This window comes from Betta splendens, chromosome 9 (assembly GCF_900634795.4).
Source record: "Betta splendens chromosome 9, fBetSpl5.4, whole genome shotgun sequence".
Taxonomy (NCBI): Eukaryota; Metazoa; Chordata; class Actinopteri; order Anabantiformes; family Osphronemidae; genus Betta; species Betta splendens.
The window spans coordinates 27451831-27472909 of record NC_040889.2 but is presented as its reverse complement, the minus strand read 5'-3'; the positions used below and the strand labels follow the sequence as shown (position 1 = coordinate 27472909).

Sequence of the window (21079 nt, the reverse complement as noted above, 5' to 3'; positions counted from 1 at the left end):
TGCACACTGGGAGCGCACCTTTGCGGGGCCTGGCCCATAGCCGGACGCTTAAAGTGAACATTGTTGGAGCTGCGGGTCCCCCTCACCCGGGCAACGAGGCCCCTTTGAGCCCTTACCCCTCACTGTTTGCCCAGCCACTCTTTCCTCCTCAGCCCACTCTCCTCCTTTTTCCCCTCGCCATGGGACTGGAAGAAAGCTTGAAGGACAGCATGTTGTTTTGTGCTTATTGCTTGGTTGTGCGGCTGGTGGCCGGCTTCCTATGGCGCACCAAAGCTCCCATTCACTTTCTCTCCCCTCTTTCTTTGACCTCCTCCAGCGAATGAACCCCTGTTTGATCACATTAGGGGGGAAAGAGAGAGATCAGTGGTGCTTTTGACATTGCCACTAGCTTTTGACAGTCCATGCTGCTGATCAGTTTCCTCAGCCTAAGCAAGTGGCCCCTTTTTATGTTTTTTTTTAGGCCAGCCATTATGACAGCTTTTGATTAGTATGTGTGGGTACAGCTTAGCAGGATGGCTGCATCATTTCTTATTTCACACTTTCCCTCTGATTCTCCTCCTTTTTTAAAACTTGTGTTTAGCACTTTTTTCAACAACAACTGTCAAATGTGATCTTATCTGCAGAAAAACATTTGCTTTTAGGAGCGAGGACACCCATTTACCACACGGACAGCCTCTGTCATGGTCAGTGCTCAGCCTCACAAAAATAACTTAATTCAGTTTTATTTTTTACATTCTAAAGCAAGGTTGTTTTCTTTTATTAATGAACATAAGACTTGTTTTTTATGAGCTACTGGACAGTTAAATTTCAGGATGAATTAGGCAATAATTACACTTGGTTTGACTTTTCCTTCACTACTTATAATTTAGATTATTTTTTTTATGAGGACATTTTTGGAAGCCTATGGTTCTCTGTATGATCACTTTACATCCATCCCTAAATAAGCAGAACTCATAAAAGGCTTAGAAGGTCTCTGGAATCTTCGCTTTATTTATGCCCAAAGATCTCCGGCCACAATTAACCAACCACAACCATTCTGAATGTCAATTTAGGTCATTTTCTACCCTCACAAAAGCGCTGGACTTGGAGGCCGTGAAGCAGAAAAAAGCTGATGTAATGGGTTTAAGAAAATCTCCAAGGGGAGTCGAACCTCACCCACACACTCCCAATGTCCACACACTCCTGTCTCTCTGTCCAAAACGCCACCCTTCAAACTGGTCAGCACCCAGATGTGGTCACCTTGATCACAAGTACATCAGGTTTTAACTTTAACCTTTTCAAAGAAGTTAGACGGAAGATAAAAAAGTTTTCTGATTCACTGATTAGTGTTTGGGGTGGGGGAGGGGAAACAGGAGATGAAGGCAAAGAAAGAAAAAGGGGAGGGGGGTTAAAGAAAACCCAGCCTTGGCAAACACACACACACACACACACACACACACACACACACACACACACACACACACACACACACACACACACACACACACACACACACACACACACACACACAGACTCTGTGTGCAGCGCAAAGCACAAAAGAAACCTGTAACGCCTCCAGATTCCTTCTAGTCAAGTATCAAAGACATGCTTTGCTTTAGAACAAGAGACTAGTGGGTAAGATTGGACTGAGTGAGCCAGTGAACCCAGCACTGGCTCGGTTGGGTGCTGCGAGTTAATCTCTCAAATAGGATTTCCCCCCTTCTTCTTCTGCACCTCCTCCCTCTCTAAGGGGATATCGATATTACTGTGTAGCTTTGAATGCAGGGCCTTGTCTAACCTGATCGCCGGTCATAAGAAGCACAAGGGGGAGCCTCCACAAACGCATGCAGAGATGGCTGCTGCTTTCAAGGGCAGTGGTGGAATGAACTGGCTCACTGGTTCATCCTGAGGCTTTTAGCGTAGATTGTGTCCAACAAAGGTTTCTTGAAGTCAAATGGCCTTATGTAGATTCACTGATGATGAAGGATGAGGTATTATTAAGACTTGCTTTGACTCCAGTGCGTTTGTGACTCAAGTTCTATGCGTTCTTGACTGTCAGTGACTCTGTAACTAACCTTCATTACTGATTTACTGATTACTGAAAGGACTTCCTCAAAGCATTTTATTTGTAAACTAAAGCAAAATTTGTAACATTCATTTGAAATATGTACTTGCACTTCAGCCCAACATTTCATAGGTTTGGTATAGGATAGCAGGGGTCTGTGTACAGACAGTGGCAACCGCAACATGGTCTTTGTGAAATTACAGAAGACCCATATGAAACCCAGAAACCCACATCAACTGGACAGCTATATGTTGGGTATTGCATCTTAAAACTACAGTAATAACATCAGGATAGAAAATGACGGTACCTCAAATATGTTCATTATAAAAAGGTAGTTGTATGTGCTTCTTTTCTTGTCTTCCATTAACTAACATAGGTAGGAATATTATCGATGATGCCTCTCTGTGTTCCCTCTCTTAAAATGGTTCTCTTTTATTTGTATCCTCATTTCTTCTGGAATATCCTTCGTTCCTCAGAGGGCCTTGAACTCCTCCACCGGGCTGTCCTCCTGTTTCCTCCCTCTAGGTTGTCCTGAAAAGTGATCATGCAGCCGTTCACATAAACTGGAGAGCTGGTGAAGGGGGACAAGGAAAAAAAAACACAAGTGAGTTTAGAAAACTTGTGAAAGTGTCAGAGGCGAGTTCTGCATGTTCACAGGAAAAATCTGTCCTTCGTCCCCCACTCCTCACCACATATTCCAGTGTTTTCTTTAAAGGCTGGTACATTTGAAACTTGATTCATAAAGTTAATTGGTAGCGACAATAAACGCATTCCACATGTGGTTCATTGATGCCCCCACTCTTTTCCCCTTCCCCTTGTGTTGCGTGACCTCAGCTGTCCGACCTGGAAGTGATGTAGGTGAGCACTTCCTTTGGTGTAGTTAGAGTCCCAGTAAGTGTTTCCTAAAGAAAACAGCTCAAAGGCAGCTGAAACATGAAACCAGTGCTAATACTTAAAGTCTCTCTCTCTCTCTGTATCTTAACCCTGTGGCCAAGGAGCAGCAGCAGCAGCAGTGAGGAGGGGGATTTACTGCACTGGTCTATCCGAGCCCTGACGGACGCTGGCGTGCGTGGCCTGTACGACTTGTTTGTGCAGTTGTTGTGTGGAAGGTCATTCACCACGTTAAGTGTGAGGACGAAATGAACCTGACCTTTGCAGAAAGCCCTGTCTGTCCGTCCCAGTGAGGAGCGGCTGGATTACAACACTAATATCCCACATTCACAAACGCACGTCTGTGGGAGAATCCACTCGCTTACTCGGATTTCACATTGCGGCACTCTTATTTGGATACGCTGGGACTACAAGTGGCTTTGGTCATCTGAATTGTTTGCCAGTCCCTTAAGCTAATATCTAAGTATCAGGGTTTAGCTGCTGCAGATTTTGATTACCGTCCAGCTGGATGCCAGGGACGCGTTTGATCTCTGCTGGCCCTCATACACAGAAATGGTTTATTTTTCCAGCCAAATTTGCTGGCATGTTGTCCACTACAGAGGAACACATGGGAGGGAGGAAGGGCAGATTGGGTCTATGCTCTAATCCCATTGCAGCGCTCCCGGCCGCAGCAGCAGCTTGTGCCGCATTCCACAACTTCGGGGGCTTTTTGGGCCGCGAGGGAGGGCGAGCAAGCGAGCGAGCAGCATTCCTCCACGGCTAGGGCCATCAAAGATGCCGCGCGACATCAAAGGCCACTCTGAGCCTAGGTGTTGATGACTGCAATCCTCCCCTCAGTCCACTTTTAGCAACCCCAGCCCCTCGGCCCTATGACACATGCAGACATGCACGACGAGCTTACTGCACCAGGTATGTGCGCCCTCCAGCATCTCTCCTTCATCCCCGGGGCTCACCAGCTGTTCCGCAGCAGCATTAATCATAGCTCATCAAGTAGCGACATTAACTTTTGTTTTATGGCGAGGATGGAGGAGGAGCGGGCCGAGGGAGAGCTGGATGCCGCGGATGTTTAGGGTGGTGCTGGCAGGGGCTCTAATACAGGTGCACGAACACTGAATGTCATGTTGAACGCGGCAGAAGATTGTTGTTGTGCAGTGTAATGCTGAGATGATTAGTCTGTAAAGTGGCGACAGATAAAGGGAAAAAATGGCTTCCATACAGGGATTTTGCTGACATTATATTAGGTGATATTTTCTAAAACCTCTGAGGAGGAAGCAGATGTGTTCCTCCTAAGTGCTGTGTATTAATGTCTATTAATGAGCTCAGTTTGTGTTGTACATTGTTAATCATGCTAATTAATTCACAGTGGCACCTTGATGCTGACACATAATTTATGCATGCGCTCACCTACCTTTGTAGCTGTTCACGTTGGTGGATGCTGCGACCTGTTTACGGAAGTGGGCTGCACTTTTCTCCCTAGATCCAAAATGGTGGCATCCAGCCCAGGGCCGACCTCTGAACTTTGTCGGCTTGTCCTTTGTTCATGTCACTCTGGGGTTTTAAAGACTGAAGAACTGAAAATGACACCAGGGCAACCTTTGTGTGCGTGCACACACACACTAGTGACTGTTCTGGATGCACTCAGTGAAAGTTAATAGAGTCGCAAGCACGCACCCTGCTCAGTGTTAAAGCTGTCAACCCCAGAGACTTGTGCTACATATCAGGACATTTACATGATATTAAGTATCCTCTGCCAGCGTCTCCCGCTCACGTTGAAACTATGACACTTGTTTGCTTTGCCTGTTGCTATGAAGGTGGCATGGAGGTGAATTTTGAGTAGGGCCGGTTAAGGAGGGGCTGGTGAGGAGTGATGAATGACTAGCATCACAAAGGCCGTCGCTGGATACGTCATCAACTTAGAGAAGTTTATTACACTTTTCAAGTTCACACTGAGAAATCAAACTTTTCCAGTGACCATCGTTGTTTATATAATTCATAGCAAAGCCACATTTGCATTCGTTTAGACTGTCAAAACAAAAGCTGGGTGCCACACTGGGGTTGACTAATTGTTCCTTTCGGTCCCAGTGGAGAAAACAAAAGGGAGGAAGTCTTTATTATTTGAGAAGAGAAGCGGAGGGATTCCTTTACGCTGCTAATGTTACAGGGGGAGGAGTGTCGACCCCACCTGTAGGGCCCTCCCAGCTGCTCCGCTGTAACTGGATCCTGCTCCCTCTTTCCTCAAGGCTACCAGCGCACCTTTGATGTTATTTCTAGTGCTGGGAAAGATGGGCAGAGAGCGACTGAGAGGGGCAAGGAGTGACTGAGAGGGTGAAAGAGGAGGTGCAGCGTGTGTTGGAGCATGTATATAAGTTTGTGTGCAGTGTACACAGAAGGCTGCGATTCCAAACCATTGTTTCCCGTGATTAGTATGGAGTCGAATGAGGATAAAAAAAAAACCCTGAAAGATATAGAGTTTTGTTGAATTTCATATTTTCCCAGTCTCTAGAAATTCTACTTGGTCTAATGGACTTATCTTCTAACACTGGAGATGACCCTAACCTGTCTGCATCCAAGGGCACTTCCTGTAAATCCTCCTGCTGAGGTCTGAGTGTCTGCACCAGAAGCTTAACCTCATTGAGCTAGAACTAAAATGACCTACTACAGAGACTCCCTGTCTTTGTGCATGCTTCACTGCCTTTTTTTTGGTGGGGGGATCATCTTTTGGATTGAGGCTCAGTGGCTCTATGTCAGACGATTTCCTCCCACCGCCTTTCTAATGTGATGCCTGAGCTCCTCGGGGTTCAACGTGTCTGCTGGCTGGTGGGGAAGGTGTGATGGTGAAATAGAGATGTGGCTGAGTGGAAACCAGAGCAGACGTTGCACTGAAACAAATGGCAGCAAGACGTGAGAAGATTTAACCTTTGACCTGTAGCTGTCAATCACTTGTGAAGGTGTGCATGTATTTGAGTAAATATGAATTCATAAATGGACGTTTCCCCATCATAAAGATCATTTCGACTGTATCTCCTGCTTCTTCAAGCCTGAACAACATTCACATTATTACTGGAAGTCATCATATTTGAATACGTGGCAGCTGGTGCGAGTATCTATCAAACACTTACTAGTGTGTGTTGCATGTCTGTGTGAAAGTTCTTTTCTCACTTATTTAAATTAAGGTTTCACTTTCGCCCACAAGAATTGCCACTCACATAAGTCTGCAACGAACCCGCCTCATCGGTTCCATCTTCCATATGTTCACTGCAGGTCCGAAAAGTGTGTGCTGGTGAATAGAGGCTTGAGGGGTTGAGCACTGGCAGGTGTGTGTTTGGTGAAAGGACGCAGGGTTAGTCCAGCTCGGTGGCAGGTGCCGGCAAACTGCAGTGTTGATACTAACTGGGTCATTGTAAACCTGTGCAGTAGATAACTAACATGTTTTATCTCTTCTGAGTGTCTGGTGACACAGAGTGAGTCAAAGACGGAGGCAGTGGAGCCCTGTCTCACATTGAAGTCTCTTGGTTTGCGCTCTAACTTTGCGTGAACCCAGTATCTTTAATCTCTCTATCCAACTCCACCACTTTCGCTCTCAGTAGTTCTTTGTCCTCCACATGTGTTTTTGTAAAACGCCGCTCACAAACCTGGTTACATGCATGGCAGATAAATCATCTTTCTCTAAGACACTTGACTAGAAACTCAGCGTTTTTCCAGGCCCACTTACTCACTCTGTGGGCTGTGACCGGATAAATCCACATCCATCACATCGAGACAGTCCTCAATGGTCTGCCACCTCGATTGGCAAAACTGGTGCGTCTTGGAAGGATGTTGAAAATAGTCCCTCCGCAGAGTGAAGACCTAAGCAGGGTGCTGAGGAGGGCCGTGTGTTGATGGAGGTTGTAGTGAGGAGGGGCACTTGGGAAGGGTGATGGGGTCGGATGAATGAAAGACACGGTTAGGTGGGCGGGATGCTTCTTCACTAGGGTGAACGAGTTCACGGCCAGCAGACGGTCAGTGAGAGATGCCACTGAGTTACCCCTCGGTCACCCATGATGTGTTTCAGACTACACACCCGCCTGTGCTCAAACAGCGCCATACGTAAACACATGCGTGACACGGGGGAAGCAGGTGGGTGCGAGGACTGGCCCGGCGCCCAGGTTTTTCTTGTTCCAGACTTCGCATGCATGTAAAAGTCGTGCCAGCTCCTCTTCATGACATTCATAAAAGAAATGAATGAACTGCAGATCTGTCTGGTTAATCATTCAGCCAGCTTCACAAAGAATACCTTGTAAAAGTTGTCTTTGGCTGGCACTCACCTCAGACAACAAGGCAGCTTTGATTGTTACAGCAGAAACTCGTCCTCGGTGTGACCCAAATACTGCTGCAAGATGTGTTGGAGCTCAGTTCAGGGTAGAATACTGGTGCACAAGATGTCTAAAAAGATTCCCTTTTAGTATTGACGTTTCAAGGACATGCCGTATATGCATGTCTAAATCCGTATCCTGTACAGATCGGTTTAGCTCAGGGATCATTCTACTCTCCAATCCGCCTACTTGCCTTTTGATGTTTTGAGCTCCTGGTGTGTTGTAGCGCGGATGCCTTGTTGTAATGCACGGCACATTAAGTGCCAAGTTTCAGGAAGTGCTTTAAATAGACATATAATTCACCAGCTACTTTGAGAATTTTAGATCTTGGTACCTTATGAACATCTTCAAATTCAGACTTACTTGGCCAATGGTGCTAAAAGCAGCAGCAGCAGCAGGAGGATAATCTTTGTAAATCCTTTTTCCTAACAAATAAAGTTTTTCTCTAAACCCTTGAGATGTTTCATGTGCAAATCCAAATAACTGGAGTAGTTCTATTGAAATTTTATAAGGCATTCTGAAGATTGATAAGAAAAATTAAGCAATTAAAAAAACGTTTCGGGTTACATACCAGCCTCCAGTCATTATCCAGGGGTACTGGGCCGTGTTGTTGTTGGACATCAGCCCTGGTTGCAAAGAGCTGAGGCATATGGTCCTATGAGCCTCATAGTCTTGATTTGTTTTGGTTATCAATCAGCTATAGAACCAAATGGGTCCAGCCAGACACTGATTGGCGCATCTTCCAAACAGCGAGGTTCATTCAGTGGCCACAGACTGCAATGGTGAGTTGCTATTAGCATTGGTGAATGCAGGGGCACCAGTAATTTACAGGGAGAGGAAAAGGGGGGTGTGGTCAAAGCCAGAAACAGGCTGAAGAAGTTGGGGGGGGGGCATCAAAGGCTCAACGAATTGTGTCACAGACAGACAGACAGAAGAATGGTGTTGTATGGTGTGACTTGCATTTTGATTGGCTTTGAGAAGTGGAGGGGGGTCAGAGGAGGTGATGGTGTGGCCTTTTAAAGTGGGGCCCTGTTTTGATCCCATTAAAGACTATTATCAGGTCTGTTGTTTGTCAGTCCAAGTCCCAGATAACTGTAAAACCATAATAAAAGTTATTTTTAAAGGTTTTTATTTTTAGTGCTTTATCACAAATGCAATCTCACATTTAAAGTTGTATCAAGGCATTCAAATATCTCTTATAGGAAAAATATATGTAGAAAAGTAAAAAAGGTTGCTGCTTAATTGCTTAAAGTACCATATGGTGGCAGGTGACCTGGTGGTGTTGGTAAGCTCTGTCACCGCTAGGCTAAAAGAAGGCAACTAGGTTAATCTGTGACTCTGCCCATAGGTGTGATTGCGAGTGTAAACAGTCTCTGTATCAGGACTGGCCCTGCGCTGGACCAGACCAGGAAATGCAATTAGCATAATGGATGGATGTTCTTCATCCACACAGATTGGTTAGTTTTCACATGAATTGTGGGAAACCTTTGGTCTCTCTTTTAAAAAAAAAAATCTTTTCTATTTGAAAAGTTTTCTGTTTTCTTCTTTTTAAGGTGGACAACATCCCACTATTCCTGCTTGTTTAGGTTTTAGAACTTATTGGGGGTTTCAAGATGTGTGTTCATCTTGAGTGACAAGTAGAGTTCAAATCCCCGCCAGGATTTCATTGATAGTGTGGCCTGAGTAAGTGGATATTCATGTGAAAGGCTGCTTCCCCCAGGGGCCAAGGCAAGCAGGGCAGAACAAGAGCCGCCCCCTAGTGGTACTTCAGGGGTGCCAGATGCCCTTCACCCAAAACGGACCAGTCCAGCCGAGTGGTGCAAAGAGGGGCTCAGCGGAGCAGCTAGGCCTTTCCAGTAGGTTAGGTTTGTGTGATGTGGGGCCTAGCAGGGAAAGCTAGCAATGGGAACACAAGCGTGTGTGTGTGTGTGTGTGTGTGTGTGTGTGTGTGTGTGTGTGTGTGTGTGTGTGTGTGTGTGTCTGTGTGTGTGTCTGTGTGTGTGTCTGTGTGTCTGTGTCTGTGTCTGTGTGTGTGTCTGTGTCTGTGTCTGTGTCTGTGTGTGTGTGTGTGTGTGTGTGTGTGTGTGTGGGCACGTTTGCATATGCGCTCGTTATTCTTTTGTGTGCAAAGCCAGTGGCTGTGACCCACTTCACCAGCTCACCGTCTCTTATCCTTTTCCTTTTGCTCTCCATCCGCACATCCATCAACGCCTACGTGTCAATATCTGACAAAAAAGAAAAATCCCTGTGGTGGAGTTAATGGTGCAATGGCCAGCCTCTAAAATAACAACATGGCCCACAACAACAGTGCTGCTCCATTTGGAGAGCAGGAGCCCCCGCACAATGGCCCAGTGTTCAGGACCAGAACGCAGGCGGGGCTCCCTGCTGCCATCCAAGCTGTTGGACAAGGAGAGAGAGGTCATAATCACACAGCCATAAAAGCACTCTACCTTTAGAGTGACTAAGAAACAGCAGCTGATTCAACCTCTGTTTACATCCTCTCCTACACAGGCTCTCTTCTAACATAATATTCCAACTCCAACCATCACCATAGTTGACTTGATTTGTGGGGTGCACTGGAGAGTTGTCATCTTTTGTACAAAGGGGTTAAGCTGTCAGGATGTACACGCTGTCTCCGTGCTCCTGTCACGAGGGTAATGCAAACTGAAGCCTCCATTCAGAGCATAGCACCCTTCTACTCATCTGCGTTTAAGGAAATAACAGCGTGAGGAAACTACACAGTGAAATGTCTGATGCAGGCAAACGGAGGACTGCGTCAAGTGAAAACAGTTGTTCCATATTCCATCATATTGTGGATGGTCTATTCAGTTCCAAACAGTTGTGATTTGAAATTGTAGCTTAATGTCTCGCCTTTGATCACCTCACACTTGGTTGTGTGGGAGGCCGGAGGTGAAATATGCACAGACAAGTGTTCTTTCGTCTAAAGGTGCGTTTCAGAACCTGAGGGAAAGTGTGCGTGTGGTCTCAAAAGTTCTTGCGCTTTGAATCCCTTGAAGGTTAAGGATTCTCCAGTTCCGCATCTGCCCCTACTATTAAAACCAGTGCCAGTCTCTTTGGCTTTCATCCCCAAGGCTGAAAGGAGAGGTGCAGAATGGCACATTCCTTCCACGTGACGCTTCCATAGTTCACATGATTTGCATTCGACCCTCTTACTTTAAGCTGAAGCCCTCCCCAAAAAAACCCTCAGGTCAGGGGCTCGAGTCTTCAGCCTTCAGGCATTGAAGTGACCAGGCACTTTCTGAATCTCCTCACTTTGTCCTCTGCACAACTAACCTGCTTCCAACGTGATGAAGTGGGGTTCGAAGGTCGAGGGGTCGACACAGGGACAAGGGTATCTTAGGTCATCAACAGCGGCCCAGAGGCTGGAGTGGCCAGTCTTGGCGCCACAGCGGTGGCTGATTGGGGTGTTGTGGTCATTGGGTTAATAGGATAAGTGGCCTGCGGGTCAGTTTGGCCCAGTTCTAATGCTAATACAGCAGCTTGTCTTTGCTCTGTTGCCAGGGTAGACTAGATCCATCCGGACAGATTTTGATACTTGTTACTTGATGTGTATTATCAGTTTGCAAAAACCTGACAACCTTTAGTTGCTCCTAACTGCATTAATGCAGTTCAGGACAACTCCAGTAAGGTGACAGGCATCCACGGAGATAAATGCTTTAAGATAAATGGTTTCACTGGCTTACAAGTAAGCAAACAGCCACTTCTTTCTTTTTTTTGGGCCCAGTGAGTGAGTCAGTGTTTGTGATGTCTGCCATCCGTTGGCTTTAATCTCCTGTAAAGACATCGTCTAGCCGCTGGCTCTGCACAGCTTTTTTGGCGCAGAGAACTGGGCCAATTTAGTGGCTTTGAGTGTAATGAGAGGAGAACTCAAGACAGGCTAATAGACGCTGATCAGCTGTGCAACATGGTTTTAGGTAAAAAGACACAGTTGCTGTTCCTGCATGCACAAACAAGAGCAGGTGGCGGCATCTTTTCACATTCTCATGAGAAGGAATATGTTGATGGACTTGGCCATAAGTGGAAAATTTCTTTGTCCCGAGTTAAGCTTCTAAATCCCAGGTTTGCATGTGTGCTGCGGTTCTGAGAGCCTGGGTGGAACTACAGTACACGTCTACGTCAGGTGTGGATTTTTTTGGCCGTGCACAGCAAATATTTCTGAGATGCCTAAAGCTTTTAAGCTTTTACATTTCATTAAAGTAAATAGGCGACAAGTGGATTATACTTTAAACTGTGGTACTCTTTCAAAGGGAGCGAGGGAGGGGGTACACGGGAGAGATTAGTTAAATTCTAAGCTGGTCGCTCACCCAACGCCGGGAGCAAATTACGAGCCTGTGATGCCAGAACCCTCGAACTTGTTGCGTCGCGTGGGGCAGCTTTTCGAGTCGCCTTGAATCACTGAACATCTTGACTTCTGATTCTAAATGCCATGTTTGCATCAGGTTTTATTGGGGTTGTAATTAATCACTTATCACTTCTGTCCTTTTGCAGATGCATCCTTTGGGACTATGTAATAATAATGATGAAGAGGACCTTTATGAGTACGGCTGGGTCGGGGTGGTGAAGCTGGAACAACCTGAGCTGGACCCCAGTTGTCTCACGGTGCTGGGAAAGGTAGAGAATTGTTTTTTGTTTTTTTATTCTGTGTAGACTATGCAGATGTATTTTATATTGTATATGTATAGTTTAAATTTGCACAGTTTTATTTACACGTCTGATTTACACCAAATCACTGCATTCAGATGAAACAGGAGTCTATTAACCTGCATTTTTTTTTCAACCATAAAGAAGTTGGAATTTTGATTCTTTTACAAAGACGGTGACAGACTAACAAAAACTAGAGTTTATTTCTTATCTCCAAACAATTCACAGAAGGATAGTATTTTGTTTAGAATGAGGGTGACCTGAATCCCCCTCCCTTTCCTCCGTGCACCGATCTCTCTGGAATCCCCAGGTGGTATTTTATCATGGTTTAATTAAGTGGTGTTCTTAATGGAATGTACCAACATTCCCTGGAGGATGGAGGCGGACTGCCTGTAGTCTCATTTATCCTGTGTGCCTTATGATGGACATAGGTTTTTAGGAGTTATTTCTAGAGCACAGTGAAGGAAACTATATCTTATATTTGTACCAGATTTGTTAGAAGTGACCTTTTGAAGGGCTTTGGAGCATTTGGGTGCCAGGGTTTGACAATGAAGGTATAGATTTTCGTTGTTGTTCACATCTTGTACCAGGTTACTGGGCTTGATTCAGTTCCAGAAAGTTGTAGCAACAACGCATGTGCCTTCGCCAAATGAGCCACGAGGACACCCCTGGTACCAGAAACACACAGCTTCCGCTCAGCGCAGCCACTCAAAGACGAGCGCTAATGAGACGGCCATTTTTATACATGTACATGTCCTGTGACCCTTTGGCCTTCGGCCAGGCTGCCGAACATCTACATTACTTTGTTTCCTCTGCGACTATTCAGCCAGGACTATAATTAGAAGAGGGAAAGCCCATTGTTGCATCCTGACAGTGGGTCGCCCGGGGCCTGAACACAGCTGGGTGCTTTTGCCAGGCCCAGGCCGTGAAGCGGTCTGCTTACGCTCCCCGGTCGTGCCCAGCCTCGTCATGCCCGCGCTTCCTTGCGTGGCCTCACGCTCGGCCGCCCCCACCCCTCCTGCCCTACCCAACTGGCCCCTGACTGAACCCAGGAGCCCACTCTTCTTTGCTGCCACTTCGCCACCAACAGTCTCAAGTTCCTGTCTGGTCTATTTAAATTCCATTCAGTTATTGGATGCCACAAAATGAGGTTGTAGGGGAAAAACTGTTTACTCTAGAGCATGTAAACCTAAGGCTCTGCTGTGGCCAGGAGCTGGTCTGTGGGTAATGGCAGTGGGCATTCCCCCTCTTCCTACTGCTGGCTCCTTGTTCTTCTACAGTCTTTGATAACTGTGGCTTCTTTACATCATTTAGGAGTGTTTGTTTCCTTTAGTGTTATTGTATTTTATGCTGAATTACTATGCGTGACTCAAGGCTTTCAGGCTACTCCCGCTGCTGCAGCAGAGGTGTTCTGACATTGGCAAATATTAGCAGTGGAAGAAGAGGCGGGAAACGGGGCGGTCATGCTGACCTCTGAAGTCCATGCAAGCCTCACCAGAGTGCTGGCGTGTCATATATATGTACACAGTTTTTTCCTGAACTTCCTGTCTGGTTCCTGTGAGCGCTGCAGCACTGTAAAACCCCTGACCGCTGTGTGCCACGGCAGTAGCCACTCCTCCAACAGCAGGAAGAACTAAGAGCAGATCAGTTCCTCCTTTTTTTTCCAAGACATTCTTTGAAGTGGGTTGTTTGCCGGAGCTGTTGTGTAATGCACAAGTGACACTACAAGGTGCCCCCCGTGCGAGCTGGTCGCATCTACAAGTAGCTGCTTTAGCTCCAGCTCATTACAGCTGAAGTCTCTGCTTTCTTTGAGGCGTTTGTAAATGTTGTAAATCACGCTCACACCTCTTCACAGACATATCTGTTCTCAAGTTCAACTATTTATTGCACTTGGAAACGTATTCCCGGTTGTCACTTCCTCCCTTCTTCCCTTCACTGTCTTTCGCACACATGCGATTCAAGTTTTGGCAACTCTTCTGAAACATGAAATCATGCCACTGGTTTTCATCGGCGGGGCCCGAGCCGGTCGGGGCCTTTGTCGCTGTGCCAGCCAGATATCTCTTCTTTCAAGAACCACAGTGTCGATGGCCACGCGGGGCCTTAGCGCGGCGGCGGCCTCCTTTTCATCCTGCCCCGGCTCTCATGACATCAGCTCCCAACTTGGGCACCCATGGGAAGAGCGTAGCGGTGGCGCATATCGAGCAGAGTGGGATTTAGGAACAGAGGTTGGGGGGCTCGGCTTCTCGAGGAGATGACGAAGGCAAATGTGTCTGGTTTAGTAAGTGGGTGGCTGAGATTCGTGTCTCGCTCTGTGCAGTAGAAAAACGGGACCCATCCTCCCACGCAGTCCTGCAGCCTGTGTAAAGCAAGCCTCCTGGCTGGCATGCCATGTAAAACTCCCCGGTATGTGCTTGTTGTGTGTGGCCTGGCGCTGCCCTTGACCAGTGCGTCCCCACACCGTGATCAGTTCCACCTTAAACCCGGCCAAAGACAACAGTTCATGGCAGTGGAGCACGACCAGCCAGCGACCGACCACTACAAAGCACTCAAAATACCCAGCGCAGCAAGGACAGTTTTTAAGATCTTTATTGACATATTCTCCCAAAAATAAAGTTTAGCTGCTTAAATTTCCCGTGTGGGATGTTCTGTCTTTGACACACACATACAAACACAACCCTAAAACCACAGCTGCCATGAAACATTGTGAGTGTGTGTCTGTCTTTCAACCATGGCCTTCGAGTTGGAACTATGGGACAGCAGACCAGGGCAAACAGCTGCTGCATCTCAGCGCTAAGTGGCTTTTGGATCTTAACCGTGTCTGGCATTGTAGCCAGAGCTGCAAAAAGCCCAGTGTGTGTGTGTGTGTGTGTGTGTGCGTGCTAAAGGAATTACCCGGATATAGTCGGCACACTACGTCTGTGTGTGTCTGTGAAAAAGCTAGAAACCAGCATTAAAAAGAAAGTAATGGTACCAGACACACGAGTGTGATATTGCGGGCGACTGGCTCAGGGCTGGAGCCAGGTTCACTGCTTGCACACTCAGGTGTGTGCTAGAGGTCATCCAGAGGCCGCAGCAACGGCAGAGAGGTGTCATACCGCAGGGCTTGTTGTAGCTGGATCCAGTCTCGGAGTGAACTGGCTGCAGTTTGGCCTCCTTTGCAGGTGGCTCCTAATGCGCCGCACTGGGCCAAAAACGCCGTCTGATCAGTGGGTGTATTTGTTGGTGCGCGCATTAGCTCATCCGCTGTTATCAGTCTGGAAGAAGAACGGGAGGCTGACAGATCAGCTCGTGTTTTCATGCAGACGGCTGAATGACTCACCAGCGCTCCTTTCTCGCTCTTTTTCCTTGTTCTTGCCTTTTCCTCGTCGTTCTGCAGGGACCTCAGTGAGGCAGAGAGCCGTGATGGCAGAGAGACGGAAAATTGCTGTAGTTTTCTACTCGTCAGTCTCCAGAGTGTTTTGTTAAATTGCAGTGAAGCCACAATAGTGATTGATTTACAACTGCAGCTTTTGTTCCATACAGATGATTTTTTTTCTTTTTTAAAGAAATCATTTCAGAGCCGAGGCCTGAAGATGCAGGCTATTGATGAGCCAGTTGTCCTCCCTGCCTGTGCTACGAACGATGGGCCTGCTTCCTTTCAGACGGGTGCAGCAAATCAATTTGTGGTGGTTTGAATCAGGAGGCAGCTGTAGCATGATGTAAAGTGGAGGCTGATGTTGCAGTGAACCTCTCTCTCTCACTTGTTGGGGGAGTAAACGGCTTAAGCTTCAGCTTCCTTTCCACCTGCCCCAAACACCAACACTTTCAAACAGCGCCTTAAGGGGGGGAGTGGGGGCTGAAAAAGGGGCCTGCTTCTTGGGCTTCCCTTTCATGTTTGTGTAGGCCTCAACTTGCTCATATCATCATGGCTGCTCCTCCTGGTGGGGTGTCGGTGGAGGTTTCCACTGTGACAACACGGGGGTCTCTCTCTTTTTGCCTTCTTCCCAGGCTGCGTTGGAACCCTCTCACGTCTTCCTCCTTCGATCCCGAGACACCCACCTCCCCCCACCCGCCACCCCCAAAAAGTGCCTCTCTTAAATCACGGCTTCACCACGTTTCACGGCGCTCGGAGGCACCCGGGGTCCCACTGCGCCCGTTTCCATGGTCACTGGGAAGCTCCTTGTGTCATGTGGCTCAAAGTGAGCCGTCCCTGGGCCGAATTACCCGGCTTTCAATGGGAGGCCAAATGACCATTATTAGACTTCACAGCTTAGGCCCCTATTTAAAGAGAAAAGAAAGGAGCCCCAGGGACTTAAGATGAGAGAGTAAGATGGAGATAGAAGGAAGGTGAGGGGGGGGGCGGCAAGAGAAGAGAGGAAATGAGAGAAAAGAGGAGAGAGTGCAGTCGACAGTTTTTCCTCCCTTACACAGTTTTGTTCCTCACATTTGTTACTTGAAAGTCAGACACCAGCCACAGCTAAAGCTCTCCTGTCTGTCAGACAGCACCTAGAGGAGGCAGGGCAGCGCCGGATCAAATGAAGTGCTGTGGAAAAAGTAAATCTTAGAAAAGATAGGAGCAGACATCCACCCACGTCAACCAAAGCCCCGTCTTTTCTCTGCTCATCTGCACCTAAGCCTGTTGCTTTGCAGAGGAATGTGCGTGCGTGCGTGTGTGTGTGTACTTGATATTCCTGCAACGTGGGGACCATGAACCATGTTTTTGCTATCAAGGTGAGGACATTGTGACAACGTGGGGACATTTGGTTGGTCCCCACAAAGTTTGAAAGCTTTTTTGATGGTCAAGGTGTTATTTTAGGGCGGAGGTTAAAATTGAGTTTTGGTTCGAATAAGAGCTCTTTTTAGAGAGATTAGACGTCTGCCTTTATTTGTGATGGTTAGGGTAAGGGGCTAAGGAAGCATTATGTCAATGGGAAGTCCCCACGTTGATGACAAACGTGTGTGTGTCTGTGTGTGTGCGTGTGTGCGTGTGTGCGCGTGTGTGCGCGTGCGCGTGTGCGCGCGCGCGCGTCCGTCCGTCCGTCCGTCCGTCACTGTGAGGTAATGGAAGACGTGAAAGAGAAACGGTGAGGGGGGGGTGAAGGATGGGAACGCACCTGCCACAACCTTAAAGACGCGGTAACATTGTTAACTGAGGATCAATAGAAAATAAGACTAGGAGGCTTCTGCGTGGACGATGCTGTGTTAAATTCAAACTGCCGTCTCAATACTATTTCTCCAGCAATAATGTTCAAGGTGCAGCTGTGGTCAGTCATGCACATGCAGGCGTTCATTCACGGTGGATTGCTCTGTGACGTAAATGAGTCTGTGACATTTAAAAGCTTTAAAGACACATCTGTCCTGACTGGACATCCTGGATTCAGTTGTGAAGCAAATGTCCATGTTGTAGTTCAGCTAAGTCTGGTTGTGCTTTGTAGGTTCTGACGCATCATTTTGATGGAGTGAATCTGGAAATGTTAAACCAGTGACATAATGGCAACTATGGCATAATGCTAATCAAAGGAAATCCAGACCTTTCAGGAAACACGGACAATCGTTAAGGAACCTTCTGACTACGGCTGCACAGAGGGAGGGGAGCGGTTCAGCAAACAGCGGGGTCTGTAGGGCCGAGTCCTGACCTGCTCTGCCTTGTTTGTGCAGGGAGAGAAAGCAGCAGCAGCAGAAGCCCTCCACCAGCAGCAGGGCAACAACAGCAGCTTGTCTTTCATGCAAGCATAGACACGGCGGCTAATGCAGCTTCAAAGCAGCGAGGGCTTAGAGAAAACCCGTGTTGCTGCAGCCCAAATAAAGGAAGGAGGGAAGTGGCTGTTTAGCGAGACGCCGTGTTCGGATTAGCGTGCGTGTTCATGTGCGTGTTTACGTGCGTGCGTGTTTACGTGCGTGCGTGTTTACGTGCGTGCGTGTTTACGTGCGTGCGTGTTCACGTGCGTGCGTGTTCACGTGCGTGTTCACGTGCGTGTTCACGTGCGTGTTCACGTGCGTGTTTACGTGCGTGCGTGTTCACGTGCGTATTCGCGTGCGTGTTCGCGTGCGTGCGTTAACCCTCGGCGAGGCCGCGGCGCTGCCGTTTCCGTGGCAGCGCACCTCAGAATGGACTCTTCTTATTGGCTGTGAGCGGCAGGTGCACACATGTTGGACATGTGGGTCATGGGGCCGATTACTGCACAGGTGTTCAGTCTCCTATTCAGTGTAAATCACGTTATGCAGCCGTTCAAACCGCGTCACCTCCTGCTGTGTCGCCCATTTAATCTGTGTCTGTACAGCACTTAATAGACAACTTTATCATGTGTGAAATAGGGTAATGCAGAATTTGTAAGAAGGTTTCTTGCACATTCGGGTTTCTTCTGCTTTAGAGCTGATTCGTTATCCATCCATCCTCGTTCATCTAAAAGCATGAAGACGTGTGCGATTCAGAAATCCCTTCTCTAATCCTTTTGATACAAATTAAGACTTGAAACACATGCTTTTTGGACCGACGGGGGTTTGGAGTGGAGCCTCTTAACGAGGGATATTCTTGTCCTGCGGAAACATTGTTTATTTTCCTGTTTGACAAAGGCTGAAAGCCCAAAACGGGTAAGAAAACAACTTGAGAGGAAACGGGAGGAGAAATGGAGGAAATTTAATTAGCGGTTGTCCATTCATCTGGCTCCAGGCAGCGCGGGCTGGTGGGCAGCGGCAGCAGAGGAGGCTGAAGCACGTCTTGATTAGCGGCGACCTGAGTGAATGCACTCGTGTGCACGCCTGACGCCACGAGACATCGAACCGTGGAGCCAGACAGGAAATGCTGGTTATGCAACGGTGGGTGGGTGAGCGGCCACCTGACACTGTGCACGCAGGTGGAAGAGGGTGGGAAAGGCGAGGTGAAGAAGAACAATCGGACACAGGAAATGGAGGAGGAGGATCTAATTGGAACGAGAGGCTCTCATTTTAGAGTAGAATGGACTTGGAGACGTTCACTTCATCAAACAGTTCCTACTCAATGGACATCAGAGGGTTTAAACCAGTGATGGGAAGCTCTGGTGGAAGGCAGCACAGTGGGACACATGGAGGATCATCATCAGCTGGTTACGCTCTCTTCCCCCTGAGCAAGAAGCCCGTGATGAATAGGCCTGTGTTCACTCCCTGACCCGGCTTCTTGCTGCTCACCGACTCAATGACTTCTTCAAGTGATTCTTCCTCCTGTGTGTTTATGTGGGGCCAACTGTGCGTTTATAAGAAGGCGAGCCAGTGGAGAGGAGCTCAAGGAGCCCCCCCCCCCATCACCCACCCGTGTCACACACAAGTGGATTTTTATGGGATTCGTAAACATTCTCTTTACGACGTCACCGGAGACCTGAGAAATGCCCCAGTCAGAGATCAGCATCATCGAATTAATATTACACACAACTTTATATGTCTGGGAAGGTGGAAGGAGAAGTTGAGCAATGCCTGGTTCACGACGCCAAGAAAGACACAGTCACCAAAGCATGCGTTTTGTTTTTTACCTCCTTTTAATTTATGAGTGAAATTCCACGAGCGTGAGTCAAAACCTTGCGAATAAGAGAGGCTGTTGGCAGGATTTAGCTCTGAGAGGTTACTGGAGTTCGTGCTGTGCCCTTGTAAATGCTTTCAGGATAATGTTTATTTGCCTGTGGGAACGGGAAAGTTCTCGCTTTGCACTTATCTTGACGCGGCAGATAACTGGTCCAGCACGACGAGCGCCGAACCAGTCGATCGCACACGGCACAGCCAATATGACCACGCAGCCGGAATAACGTGTTGCGACAGACGAGCCGTCAGTTAAGTGTTCACATAAAGCAGTGGACGATCGGGAAGATGGCGCCTCGCGCCATGAATCCAGGATAAAACCGTGACTCGACGTGCAGAGGAACGGTGTGTGAAGGAGCGGAGGACCCTTTTTCCTCTGGGCTGCGCAGGCTTTCAATCCGATGACGCACAGCCACGTTGAAAACTTAGATTTTATTTTAGCTGAATGTAAATAATACCTTGGCTCACACGACTGCTCGGAGGGAGATAAAAAGGGGCGACCACATATAAGAAAATCCACGGGAGGAAAGTATGCCTTTATCTTTTAATAAACCGTAGAGCCAGGAGGCAACATGAAATTACAGCATAATAGCAGTGGAGAGTCCTCTGAAGACTTAATTGCCTTAATTATAGCAGTGCGCAGAGAGAGAGGGGGAAAGGAAAGCATGAAGGGCAGGAGAAAGGAGGGATGATGGAGGAGGACGGCGGGGAGCCAGATGTTGGCAGGTGCAGGGCTCTGGTTCATTCCTGAACGCAGCGCTGCCTTTGTTTGGAAACGCAGGCGCTGCTGCGTTAACGTGAGAACCCTCAGTCCACGCGAGGACAAGGTCTCTTTCCGGACGAGCGAGGAGGCCTCTCGCTCACGTCTCCACAGCTGGCAGCCGCGCTTAGCGACGCTAAACATAGCTTTCATTTCCCTCCGCGTCTAGACTGGGTTCCCAGGACTTTCTGCTGTGGCTTTTTGTTCATCCAGGGAAGATTGTACCTTAATTCTCGTACATTAGGGCAAATGCAAAGTTTGTTTAGTTTAGAAATAGCTGTAAATCCTCACTCTTTAGGTTTAGAACATCTAACAAAAGTGTCATTTAACTTATTATCACTTTTTACCTGTGATAATTAGCAGAGCCAGGATTTTAAACTCACTTCTGCTGAATTTCAAGCTTCCGATTGTCTTGTTTCACCCCATGAATCTTCACAACACGCATTCAGCTGCTCTACAGGGATAAATGCAAATGTTGTCAGACATGGCAGCTGAGGGCCGCGCCCGATCAGTCCAAATCCACTGAAAACACGGTAGTAAAACAACAACTGCCCAGTCTGAGCTGAAAATGCAAATCACACAACACAACACACTGAACTGCAAGAGCTGCTGATTCACGAGATCCAAATCCACTTTAGAGGCGAGAGAAAAGAAAACTTTAAACATGCAGCTCAAAGTCAAATAACTGTGGAACGGTACAGGGATGCTCACATCCCGAGGCTCTTCCATCTTTAAGCTTTATCGAAAAGGGAAGTCTGAAGCCCAGTCTTCAAAGCAGAGGTACGACCGGACACTTTGTGTCTGCATGAATTATTAGACGTTGTCTCTGGCTCCATCGGTCTGAAA

The 21079-nt window shown here is 47.6% G+C and overlaps 1 protein-coding gene across 3 annotated transcripts in view; it reads left to right on the top strand.

Moving 5' to 3' along the window:
* Positions 1-21079, top strand: part of znrf3 (zinc and ring finger 3) — a 47486-nt gene that overhangs the window by 15304 nt on the left and 11103 nt on the right. For all 3 annotated transcript variants that reach the window (XM_029161966.3, XM_029161965.3, XM_055511776.1), the window contains exon 2: positions 11797-11919. In XM_029161966.3, coding sequence (XP_029017799.1) covers positions 11797-11919 — 123 coding nt within the window. The remainder of the gene's footprint in view (positions 1-11796; positions 11920-21079) is intronic.